General features: G+C 61.5%; 1 protein-coding gene across 1 annotated transcript in view; it reads left to right on the top strand.

Annotated features, from left to right (window-relative positions):
* Window positions 1-12,500, top strand: part of rev3l (REV3 like, DNA directed polymerase zeta catalytic subunit) — a 31,259-nt gene that overhangs the window by 12,747 nt on the left and 6,012 nt on the right. Inside the window, 16 exon segments of the mRNA XM_076016327.1 lie at window positions 334-451; window positions 539-636; window positions 760-864; window positions 1,022-1,106; window positions 3,823-3,965; window positions 4,060-4,188; window positions 4,691-4,943; window positions 5,126-5,268; window positions 5,336-9,155; window positions 9,545-10,299; window positions 10,415-10,503; window positions 10,816-10,941; window positions 11,417-11,612; window positions 11,702-11,813; window positions 11,909-12,024; window positions 12,126-12,244. Coding sequence (XP_075872442.1) covers window positions 334-451; window positions 539-636; window positions 760-864; window positions 1,022-1,106; window positions 3,823-3,965; window positions 4,060-4,188; window positions 4,691-4,943; window positions 5,126-5,268; window positions 5,336-9,155; window positions 9,545-10,299; window positions 10,415-10,503; window positions 10,816-10,941; window positions 11,417-11,612; window positions 11,702-11,813; window positions 11,909-12,024; window positions 12,126-12,244 — 6,407 coding nt within the window.

Raw genomic sequence — 12,500 nt, 5'->3', positions numbered from 1 at the left:
CAATCAGGGGATGAAGTGATGGGGGGGGGGGGGGGGTCCGAGGGGCCTGGTGCTACAAAGAGAGTAGAACACCCTCATAATGCTTCTGCTTGTTTCCACCTCCTCCTGGCCTTCAGCTCCTGGAGGAGGGATCCAGTGGGGGCTGCTGGGTAGAGGGGCGGGGCCACTAAAGATCAGTGGGGGCTGCTGGGTAGAGGGGCGGGGCCACTAAAGAGCAAGGGGGTGAAACCTTTAAAGTTTCAGGTTGAAGGTTGAAAAAAGTAAAGTTTGATGTTTATCTGGTGTTCTCCTCCTCCACCTCCTCCTCCTCCTCCTCAGGAGACTCCTCCTCAGGAGACTCCTCGGTGGTCCAGCCCAGCGTCAGCCCCTGGAGGAGCCCCTGCACCTCCAAGGTCAACGACAGCATCCTGGGGGGCACGTTTGTCCGCTGGGAGGAGAGCGCCCTGCCCTGGTGAGTCCCTGCACTGCACCTGTTGACCTCTGCCGGGGACTCACCATCACTGACAGGTCTGTCCACCTCCTCCTCCTCCTCCCTCAGTTCTCTCCTCCTGGACGAGGAGGTGGAGCGTCAGAGCACCTGTGAGCTGGAGGTGGACGCCGTGGCTGCAGACGTCCTCAACCGGCTGGAGATCGAAGGTAAGAGCTGCGTCCAGTGGAGCTGCAGCGAGGAGAAGAAGGTCCACCAGCAGACCCCGGAGAGCCCATCACACTCTGTGTGTGTGTGTGTGTGTGTGTGTGTGTGTGTGTGTGTGTGTCCAGGTCAGATCGGCAGGAACCCGGGCCTGCAGGGCATCTGGGAGGACGAGAAGCAGCGCAGGAGGAAGAACCACCAGGCGTCGCAGATCCAGACGCCCGACTCTCAAGGTGAGCAGCGGCAGCTTCCTGTTTCCTGCCTGGAGCTCCGCCCCTTCCTCCTGATCATACACAGAGTCCACGCTGGGAAACGTCTCTGATTTCCAATGGTTGAAAGCAGCCGTCCTCCTCAGTCTCACTCGTCCGTCGGTCCGTCTGTCCGTCCCAGATCGAGGTTTCCTCCCGTCCACGGAGAGTGAGGCCATCTTCATGACGAGGCTGCAGGACCTTCTGAAGCAGCAGGACTTTGACGTGTGAGTTCCCTCCTTCCTCCTCCTCTTCTCCCCCTGCCTGCTCCTCCTCCACTTGCTCCTTCTCGTCCTCCTCTTCCATTCCACCTCCTCTTTCTCCCTGCCCTCCTCTTTCTCCCTGCCCTCCTCTTTTCCTTCCACCTCCTTAACTTCCTCCTCCTCCTCCCTCTCTTCTTGTCCTCCTCCTCTTATTCCCCCTCTTCCTCCTCCGCCTTCCCCTTCTCTTCTTCATCATTGGTGCGACCTCCTCCACCTGCTGGACCTCCTCCACCTGCTGGAGCTCCTCCACCTGCTGGACCTCCTCCACCTGCTGGACCTCCTCCACCTGCTGGAGCTGCTGGAGCTGCTGGATGATGCCACTAACTCACTCACTGACGTCAGCTGGTGCCTCTTCTTCCTCCTCAATCTGCTCTGCTGCCACCTGGAGGTGGAGAAGAGAGGAAGAGAGAGCGAGGGATTTGGACCGGGGCCTGGAGAAAGTCAAGTCAGAGCAGATGTTGGATGTTCTGCCACATGTGCTGCTGCTGCTGCTGCTGCTGCTGCTGCAGCGTCCAGACCTCAAAGGACTTCCTGTTCTAAACACCAGTGGACTGGAGCTGCAGCTGCATCTCCACCCAGACCTCCACCCAGACCTCCACCCAGACCTCCACCCAGACCTCCATCCAGACCTCCACCCAGACCTCCACCCAGACCTCCACCCAGACCTCCTCTGTTTACAGTCCTTCAGCAGGGGGGAGGGGGGCTTTGCTGTAGAGCTGTGGAGTGACTGATGGAATACACACACACACACACACTCACACACACTTGGCGGGCAGCTCACCACTCTCCCTCTCTCTCCCTCTCTGCTTTTGAACCTCTCTCGCTCCACTCCAGCTCTCTGAGGAGGGGGCGTGGCCTCAGAGGGGAGAGAAAAGCGTTAATGGCTGCAGTCTTCTCCCGCTGCACTCCCTCCCTCCCCTGTCACCACCACTCGTTAGCTGGCAGACTAATTAAGAGACAGGCAGACAGACAGGCAGACAGGCAGACAGCTGCACATGCACGGCGACTCTCCGGAGGCCGCCGCCTTCTTCTTCTTCTTCTTCTTCTTCTCTGGCAAGGAAACTTAGTGTGTGAGTGGCGCTCAGACTGCGGCCGTCCAGAACCTCAGAGGCTGCAGCCGCCGCCAGCAGCTCCTGCTGAGCTCCAGGCAGACGGCTCTGGCTGAGTCCACTGCAGCAGCAGCAGCAGCAGCAGCAGCAGCAGCAGCTCAGCTATTATTTTCCTCTTCCTCCTCCTTCTTCTTCCTCCTCCTCTTCCTCCTCCTCCTTCTTCTTCCTCTTCCTCTTCCTCTTCCTCTTCCTCTTCCTCTTCCTCCTTCTTCTTCTTCCTCTCCTCCTTCCTCTTCCTCTTCCTCTTCCTCCTCCTCCTCTTCCTCTTCCTCTTCCTCCTCTTTCTTCTTCCTCTTCCTCTTCCTCCTCTTCCTCTTCCTCCTCCTTCTTCTTCCTCTTCCTCCTCTTCCTCCTCTTCCTCTTCCTCTTCCTCCTCCTTCTTCTTCCTCTTCCTCTTCCTCCTCTTCCTCTTCCTCTTCCTCCTCCTCCTCCTCCTCCTTCTTCTTCTTCTTCTTCCTCCTTCTTCTTCTTCCTCCTCCTCTTCCTCCTCTTCCTCTTCTTCTTCCTCTTCCTCCTTCCTCCTCCTCCTTCTTCTTCTTCCTCTTCCTCCTCCTCCTCTTCCTCTTCCTCTTCCTCTTCTTCTTCCTCCTCCTTCTTCTTCCTCTTCCTCTTCCTCCTCTTCCTCTTCCTCTTCCTCCTCCTCCTCCTCCTTCTTCTTCTTCCTCCTCCTCCTCCTCCTCCTCCTTCTTCTTCTTCTTCTTCCTCCTCCTCTTCCTCCTCTTCCTCTTCTTCTTCCTCTTCCTCCTTCCTCCTCCTCCTTCTTCTTCTTCCTCTTCCTCCTCCTCCTCTTCCTCTTCCTCTTCCTCTTCTTCTTCCTCCTCCTCCTCCTCCTTCTTCCTCCTCTTCCTCTTCCTCTTCCTCTTCTTCTTCCTCCTCCTCCTCCTCCTTCCTCCTCCTTCAGGTGAGCTTCAGTGGCTGAGCTGCTCTCCCTGGAAAAACGCAGTCATTCCTCTCTACCTTGTCGCCGCCGCCTGCTCCTCATTTCAATATTTCAGAGTGGCTGAGTGGCGAGTTGCTAGGCGATGCAGCGGAGCAGCAGCAGCCGTCTGGAGGGATGCACAGCTCCGGAAAAAAAGGAAAACACATTGGCCGCCTGCCCATTTTCCATTCACACTGCCTCTCCAGCACTGCACACACACACACACACACACACACACACACACACACACACACACACACACACCCTGCGTCCACGCTACCAGAGTGTGTGTACACAGTAAACACAGCACTTCCCCTGATGACGGCGAGCGAGCGGAGGTGGAGGAGGTGGAGGAGGTGGAGGAGGTGGAGGAGGTGGTGGAGGAGGTGGAGGAGGAGGTGGAGGAGGAGGTGGAGGAGGTGGAGGAGGAGGTGGAGGAGGTGGAGGGATGATGATGATGGAACATGACCGGCAGAAACATAAAGAGATGGTCGGTCAGCGGAGGGGCCTCGGGCCTCTGCTTGAGACCCCTCCTGGGGAGGTCTTGTGTCCCACCAGCAGGAGACCCTGCAGGGACTTTGTTTGTTTTGTTCCAGAAAAGTGAACGCATTGAAAATGAATCTCCTCATCTCCATCCGTCCCTCCTAACCAGGACACAGACCCCGCCTCCTGCCGACGGCCACGACTCGGAGGACCTCCCTCTGGACTTCACCCTGCACCTGGACCCAGCCAGCCAGGACGGCCTGACCTGCAGCCCGGCCACCGCCGTGGAGCTCCACAGGGACTCGCAGTCAGGTCACCAATTCAACTGTTGGCACGAAAGCATGCGGGGGGGTGCGCAGGCAGTCCGTGCAGTGGCGCTAACAGAGCTCCGCCCACTGTTCTCCAGGCTCGACGGGGAGCAGCGTCGAGCCCCCCGAGGAGGCTGTGGTGGACGAGGAGGCCATCCTGAGCCTCCTGGAGAGCAGCCAGACCTTCCTCCCGGCCTCCCAGACTTCCCAGCGCTCCTCCCTGCTGGGTGCGGAACACTCTCGCACCTCCACTTCACCTTTCACTGGTGTTCTGTCATCCATTCCCAACGCTCGCGTCACTTCAGACAAGGAGGAGGAGTCCTCAGAGGAGATAGTGGTGCTGTCTGTGAAGGTTCTCAGTCATCCAGGTTCCTGTTAAAGTGGAGGGGTTACCTTAGGGCACCTGGGCTGGTTCTTGGGACCTTGAAGATGTTTCACCCCTTCAGTTCAGAACTGACAGAGACTTTTGGATGACAGGTGAAACATCTTCAAGGTCACAAGAACAAGTCCAGTTGCCCATGGATGGATGGATGGATGGATGATGGATGGATGGATGATGGCTAGATAGATGGATGGATTGATGGATGGATGATGGATAGAAACTTGCGGAGCACTAGCAGGTAAAAGAGTGCAGATTGTTTTTTGTTACTGCAGTAGTTTAATGTTGCGCTCGTTGTTTAGCGCCACGGTCCTTCTAAAAGTTCTTCCTCGGCCCGGCTCCGCCCACAGACAGCAGCCAGGACCGGGCCTTCGTCCAGCTGCTGGCCGGCCTGGAGAACGACGGCTTCTGCGGCGGTGGCGCCAGCCAGGGCTCCCAGTCGCTGCAGCTGCAGCAGCAGCAGCGCAGCGGCGCCGCAAGCTACCAGTGCAACAGCGACGAGGAGGAGGCGCAGCCGGAGCTGGAGGAGGAGGAGGCGGAGATGAGCAGGGTCATGTCTCAGCGCTGGGACAGCAACAACGTGGAGAAGCCCTCAGCGAGGAGGTGAGCTGGAGGTCATCTGCAGCATCTCTGCAAAGCGTGAAGATGACGGCAGAGGTTCATGGTCCAATGAACACACTTCCAACACTGGGATCCCTCCCAACTTGTAGCCGAGGAGAGATGTGAAGTTCTACTGGGGGTGTTGTTGACTTGGTGATGGGATGTCTCTAACCTCCTCCCTGCAGGTCTGCTGTGAAGCCTCCAGAGGACAGCGACCAGCAGCAGGAGTCCTCAGACGAGGACGAGGACATGGACTGGAGCGGGAACAGCTCGCTCTTCGCCAACCTGTCCATCCCGCAGCTGGACGGCGCCGCAGACGAGAGCAGCGGTGAGTGACCTCATCACGCCAGGGGCGGAGCTAGAGCTCACCCCACTGACGCTTCTCTCACTCTCAGACTCGTCGCTGACGGACAGCGGCTCCAGGACCAAGTCGTCCCTGGTGGTGGCCGAGAAGCTGCTGAGGAAGAGGAGGAACCCGTTCCCCGGCCAGACCCTGAGCCCCGAGCACCAGCCGGGCCGCGCGCCGGACACGGAGCAGCAGCAGCCGCCTCCGCCGCCGCTGCCGCCACCCTACCAGTCCAGGAGCAGCCAGGAGGGCGGCAGCAGCGAGTTGAGCTCCACGGGCTTCCAGCCCTACATCCCGCCCGTCAAACACCCCGTGGCCCGCAAGCTGGCCGCCGGCGCCGAGGGGAACCCGCCCCACCAGGAGGAGCGGCGGCCGCTGTACGCCGCCTACGACCAGACGGCGGCCTCCATCGGCCTGGACGGCACCGGCGTGGCCGAGAACTTCCCCTTCAAGAGCAGGAAGAAGTTCAGCAGCAGGACGGACGTGGAGACCAACTGCCTGTCCATCCTGCAGAACCACCGTACCTTTGCCCTCTGCTACTCGGAGCGCAGGAACTGCTCCTCCAAGGCGGCCGACCTGGACCTGGACCTGGACCTGGACCTGGACTTGGACCTGGACCTGGACCTGGACAGCCCAGCCCTGAAGGACGTGTCCTCGCCCTCCCCCATGGAGCCGCAGGCGGCGGCGGCGGAGGAGCTGGGCGGCGAGGGCGGCGAGGAGGGCGACGTGGGCGAGCTGAAGATCCGCTACGAGGACTACCAGGAGAACAAGACGGAGCGCACCATCGTGGCCCAGCAGGAGGCGCACTACAAGTTCTTCCCCAGCATCATCCTGTCCAACTGCCTGGGCAGGAAGAAGGCTGGCGGCAAGAAGCCCTGCGGCGCCCCCTGCCAGCAGCAGCAGCAGCAGCAGCAGCAGAACCAGCAGCAGAACCAGCTGCAGAACCAGAACCAACAGCAGAACCAGGCCTGCAGGTCGCGGCTCAAGGTCGGCAAGAAGAGGCTGGGATTGGTCGGTGCCAGGAGCAGGGCGGGGCTAGTGGAGGGCTCCTCCTCCTCCTCCTCTGACAGCCAGGAGCAGCGGTCCAGTCCAGCCACCACCGACTCCGAGGTGTCGGGTTCCACTGAGCTGAGCCAGGAGGTGGAGGCTCCTCCCCTTCCCCTTCCCCCTCCCCCTCTTCCACCCACCAGTGGCAGTGAGCCAATTGCAAAGCAGGAGCCCGACAGCCAGGACACGACAACGGCGACGATGACATCAGAACTAGCCGGAACCAGCGCCGAGTCCTGTCCATCTGAGGGTGGGAAGGACTCGGCGGAGGAGCTCTCCAACCCGCCGCCGGACGCGGCGGCTGCCAGCGTCTCCGGCATCATGGCGTCGGCGCTGCCGGGCAGCAAGTACAGCCTGAGGGCCAAGCGGAAGACGCTCTTTGACGGCGAGGACGGCGAGCGCTCGGTCCGCAGCAGCAGCAGCAGCAGCAGCAGCAGGAACACGGCCGCCACCGCCCCCAAAGACCCCCTCTCCGACGCCCCCTCTGGCTCGGAGGCCAAGTGCCAGAAGCGGCGCAAGAAGGAGCCGCCCGTCATCATCAAGTACATCATCATCAACCGCTTCAAGGGCCAGAAGAACATGCTGGTCAAGATGGCCAAGGTGGACGCGGCCCAGCCCACCGTGCTGCTGACGGAGGAGAAGCTGCGGCGCCTGGACCGCCTGGCGCCGCTCAAGGACTTCTGGCCCAAGGTGCCCGAGTCCACCGCCGTCAGGTTCCCCTCCACCGAGCCCAAGGTCAAGAAGCAGGTCCGCAGGAAGTCCAAGGTCGCCTCGGCCGGGAGGAAACCAGCAGCTGGCTCCTCCTGCCCTTCCTCATCGTTCAGGGCTCAGGTCCAGGACCAGGACCGGGTCCGGGTCCGGGTCCAGGCGGTGGCCAAGGGCCGGCAGAGGGGCCGGGCGGGCCCGTTGGCGCGGCTGCCGGCGCCGCGGCCCTGCTACTGCGAGCGGGCTGACGACCACGGCGGCGACTACGGCGACGTGATGGTGGAGCTGGGCTACCTGTCGGACCGCTCGCCCAGCCCCCTGGACGCCACGCCGCCCCGCTGCTGGTCCCCCAGTGACCCGCTCATGGACTCGGGTCAGCTGATCGACCCGCTCAACGACCCATGTCTCAGCGCCAGCTGCCCGGCGGTGGCGGCACCCGCCGCTGTCGTTCCACCGCAGGGCAAATGCAAAACTCCCAAGAAGAAGATCGCACCGTCTCAGAAGAGAGGAAGGAAGTCCAGCACCAGCACCACTGCCGCTAAACCTCAGCAGCAGGAGCAGGAGGCGGAGTCCAGAACCAAACGGGTCGCCGGTTCTGCGTCCAGGCCCAGGAAGAAGACCAAAGAGACTCGAGGAGCCGCGAGGAGAAAGTCTGGCAACAAGAAGAAGACGGAGGACGACTCCCAGCTGCTGCTGCCCGACCAGGAGCTTCCTGCTTCAGAGGCGTCCAGTCAGGAGGTCCCGTCCTTCCAACCAGCAGCAGCGGGGGGCGGTGGCGGCGGCGGCGGCGGCAGCAGCCAGGACCCCCTGGAGCCCAAACTGGAGGACTGCGAGACCTCCATCATGGAGGCCAACCGGTGCCTCTCGCCAGAGGTCCGGCTCAGGCAGCAGGCGTGCCAGACCACCGTGTTCAAGGCCGAGGCCTCGCCTGGAGCCACGCCCGCTTCGCCAAGAGCCACGCCCCTTTTAGATGGAGCCTCGCCCCCTGCCAACGGGCCGGTCCCGACGCTGTCCGACACGCCGTCCGGCCTCGCTGTCCTCAAGCAGCTCCTCCAGAAGAGGCAGCAGCAGCAGCAGCAGCAGCAGCAGCAGCAGCAGCTCCCCCTACAGGCGGTCGGTGGCGGCGACGACGCCCAGCCGGATCCCGCAGCCAAGTCGGCCAGACCCAGAAAAGCTCCGCCCACCACACGCAAACCGAGGACGCCCAAACCCGCTGCTCCCAGCGATAAGAAGCCCCCTAGAGTCCGCAAGGGGAAGTGCAACAGCGGCAGCCAACCGGATGCGTCCGTCAAGCAGGAAGGGCCGGCCCCCGACGGCTGCCCCGCCTTCCTGTTGGGGGCGTCGCCGTTGGGCTTCATGGAGGAGAGCCTGTCGCCGCACGACTTCACCTTCGACATCAACGCCATCGACCAGGCGCAGTTCTCCAGCCCCTACAGCGGCAGCCAGTTCCTGGTCACCGACAAGAGTCTGCCCGCCAAGTTCCTGAGCGACGTCAGCCAGGAGGCCGTGGGGGCGGCGCCGCCAGCAGGCCACGCCCAGAGGAAGCCAGACAAGAGCTTTGTCTGCGGCGAGGAGCTCCAGAGGGCCTCCGATTGGCCCAAAGGTCGCGCCGTCAGCCCCGACCTCTTCGACAGCTCGGAGGCGGCCACCACGGGGGGCGGCGCCGCAGGTCACCTGACCTTCCTGGACGGCGAGACGCCCTCGGCGCCGCACGCCGTCAGCCCCTTCCAGGACTTCCAGTGCGAGAACAAGGAGCTGCTCTTCTCCGTCTTCGACCGGGCCCCGCCCCTCCCGCTCAGCTCCGCCTCCTTCGCCGAGCAGGAGGCGTCGCCCACGGCGGAGCTGCCCCCCGAGGGCGCCGACCCCCCCGCCTCCTCCTCCACCTCCTCCGTCACCCCCGGCAGCTCGCCGCGCTCCGTCAGCTCGCTGTCCCAGGTGAGGGCGGGGCGGGGGGCGGGGCCGGGGCCGGGAGGGGGCGGGGCCCACATCCTCAAGCCGCTGATGTCGCCGCCCAGCCGCGACGAGATCGTGGGGACGCTGCCGGAGCTGCAGCTGTCGGAGGCCACCTTCACGGAGCCCTTCTGCAGCGACCCTGCCGACGCCCCTGGGAAACCCCTGTGAGCCTCCGCCTGCTCCGCCTGCTGCGCCTGCTCCGCCTGCTCGGCACCTGTCTGTTGTGTTGCTGCGTCACAATAAGCTCCAGAGGTTTAGCCCTGTGTTTGCAGCGTCCTGCTAAAACTAACTTTTTTTGGTTTAACAGACCACTACATGCATCACTCAGTGCTCTTTGTGACATCACAAAGGGTAGCTTTTTTTCTTCAATAATTTTCATCTTATACCATCGTGAAACTGAGCCCTGTCTTGCTTGTTTTAGGACATTGTGAGAATCCTCTGTTGGTGATTGTGCTGGTGTAGAGCTTCATGACTGCAGGCCACATGACTGCAGGTCACATGACTGCAGGTCACATGACTGCAGGTCACATGACCTTGTGTTTCCTGGGTGCAGGGAGGTGGGAGGCCGGAAGCTGCTGGTGGGCACCAGACTGGCCCAGGAGCTGGCGGAGTTCAGCGGCGAGCTGTCCCTGGAGGGCCTCCACTTCTGGAAGACCGTCTTCTCAGCCATGGCCTCCAGCGCCGCCGACCCCCCCGCCTCCGCCCAGCCCCGGGGGGGCGGGGCCGAGACGGCCGAGCCCCCGGCCGGCGACAAGAAGGTGGTCCTGCTGCCCTGCAGGAACCCGCCCAGCAGGGGGCGCGTGCAGCTGTGGCTGGAGGCCCGCAGGCAGTACGAGAGTCTGCAGAAGAAGGTCCGCGAGGGGGCGGAGCTTCCGAGGGTGGAGCCGGAGGGAGGCGAGGAGCCGGCGGAGAGGGAGAGCGAGCCGTGCAGCAGGAGGAGCAGGAGGTGCAAGAGGAGGAGGCTGTCGTCGGCGTCGTCTCCCAGCAGCTCCTCACCAGGCTCCCCCGAGGTCACCGCAGAGGTCACCGCAGAGGTCAAGCAGGAGGGCGGAGACGTAAAGTCTCCTCCCTCCTCACAGCTTCCGTCCTGGCAGCAGTCAGTGAACTCACCCAGCAGCCCAGACCGACTGGGAGCAGGAGGAGGAGCAGGAGGAGGAGATGACGCTCCCAGCAGTCCTCTGGAGCTGCACCCCACCACACCCACCTGGAGGAGGAGGTGCTGGAGGAGCAAGGAGAGCCTGGAGCCACTCTGCAGCACCCCCATCTCCTCCTCCACCTCCCCAGCCGCTGCTGCTGCTGCTGCTGAGGGTGAGGACCTCTGTCCAGCCTCCTGCTCCTCCTGCTCCTCCTGCTCCTCCTGGTCCATCAGGTCCAGGTTCAGGGAGTTGGAGTGAATTGATGTGGTTCTGCTGCTCCTCCACAGATGATCCAGTGTCTCAGCAGCAGCAGCAGAGGAGGAGGAGGAGCCAGGCAGAGCCGCTGAGGAGAGTGCTGCTGACCACGCAGATGAAGGTGGGTGGAAGGATGGATGGATTGATTGATTGATTGGTGGATTGATTGATTGATTGGTGGATTGATTGGTGGGTGGATTGATTGATTGATTGGTGGATGGATGGATTGATTGATTGATTGATTGATTGATTGATTGATTGATTGATTGATATCCATGTATTTGTGAGCAGTATATGAAGTTTTACTCACTGGACCTTCAAACAAAAACATAGATATACATAGCAGGAACTGGAAGGCACTGTGATCCCTGGTGATCCATGATGAGCTCTCTCACTCTCTCACTCTCTCACTCTCTCACTCTCTCACCTCCAGAACCAGTTTGCTGCTCTCAACGTGCCAAAGAAAGACGACTCTCAGATCGAAGGGCCCAGCATCGCCAACTCCTACGGCTTCAAAGTCAGCATGCAGAACCTGCAGGAGGCCAAAGCCCTGCATGAGGTGAGCTGCACTCCAGAACCCGCTGGAGGTCCTGGAGGTGCTGCTGCTGCTTCTCTTGTTCATTGTTTCCGTTAAAGTATCAGGGTCAAGTTAGGCCGACTGGACTGGACTGGTTCTTGCAATCTGATAGATACCAGATAGAGAGATAGTGCATGGATGATAGATAGATATTGGATGGATAGACACTTCCTGTCTGAATGACTCCACCTGCTGTGATGGATGCGGTCGCCACGAGTGAAGCCTGAAGAACAGAACCTCTGCGCTGAAGACCAGAACCTCTGTGCTGAAGACCAGAACCTCTGTGCTGAAGACCAGAACCTCTGCGTGTTCTTCCGAAGCGCCGCCGTTGGTGTCACGCTTCTGGGACTGTGCCGCCCCCTGGTGGTGGGAGCCCGCATCTAACGGCGGCTAACTGAGGCTAACGGTGGCTAATGACGGCTAACGGTGGCTAACCTCACTGCCCCTCCCCCACCAGGTGCAGCACCTGACCGTGATGGGCCTGGAGCTGCACGCACGGAGCCGCCGCGACCTTGAGCCCGACCCCGAGTTTGACCCCATCTGTGCCTTATTCTACTGCCTGACCTCGGACGCCCCGCTGCCCAACCAGCAGGGCGGCGCCCGGCTGACGGGCGCCCTGGTGGTGGACCAGGAGCATCGCAGCTCCGAGCCAGGTCAGCACCTGCTGCTGCTGCTGCTTTGTTGTTTGGTTGTTGCTGTTTTTTTCCTCCAACGCTGTCGTGCTCGTCGCTGCCCCCTGCAGGTCACAGAGCAACGGCGCCCCTGCTGGTCAGGTCAGGCGTCTCTGGGCTGCAGGTGACGTACGCCAGCGATGAGAAGATGCTGTTTGAGGAGCTGCTCAGCGTCATGAGGAGGTGTGTGTGTGTGTGTGTGTGTGTGTGTGTGCCTGTGTGTGTGTGGGCCTGTGTGTGTGTCCCTGTGGTGAACTCCTTGCTCTGGGTGGCTCCAGGTTCGACCCAGACATCCTGGTGGGTTATGAGATCCAGATGAGGTCCTGGGGTTACCTGCTGCAGCGGGCCGCCGTGCTGGGGGTGGACCTGTGTCAGCAGCTGTCACGGGTGCCAGGTAGGTGCTGCAGCCACACACACACACACACATACACACACACACACACACCAGCCACTGACTGCTGTGATTGGCTGTCTCCCTCCTCCTCGTGACCTCAGGTGACCCCAAGGAGAACCGCTTCGCCGCCGAGCGGGACGAGTACGGCGCCGACACCATGTCGGAGATCCAGGTGGTGGGCCGCATCACGCTCAACCTGTGGAGGGTGATGAAGACCGAGGTGGGCGTCCCGACCCCCCCTCCCACACTCAGCCTCAGTGGCGCCCCCTAATGGATCTCACACAGTCTCCAGGAAGAAGCATCTTGACAGTCAAAACCAGTAACACGTCGACTGTTTGGGAGCCTCAGAGATTCAGTAGCATCTACAAATATTGGAAATAGGCCCATTGTGATGTCACAAAGGGCAGATTAGTGACCACTGAGACCAGAAACAGCAGCTTGAGTCAAGTGCAGCCCTGGCAGGTAGCTAGGCTAGG

This window comes from Nelusetta ayraudi, unplaced genomic scaffold (assembly GCF_046127955.1).
Source record: "Nelusetta ayraudi isolate G7.1 ecotype Tasmania unplaced genomic scaffold, CSIRO-AGI_Nayr_v1 ptg000222l, whole genome shotgun sequence".
NCBI classification, from domain to species: Eukaryota; Metazoa; Chordata; class Actinopteri; order Tetraodontiformes; family Monacanthidae; genus Nelusetta; species Nelusetta ayraudi.
Note: the sequence above shows the minus strand (reverse complement) of the source record. Positions and strands in the feature narration are given on the sequence as shown.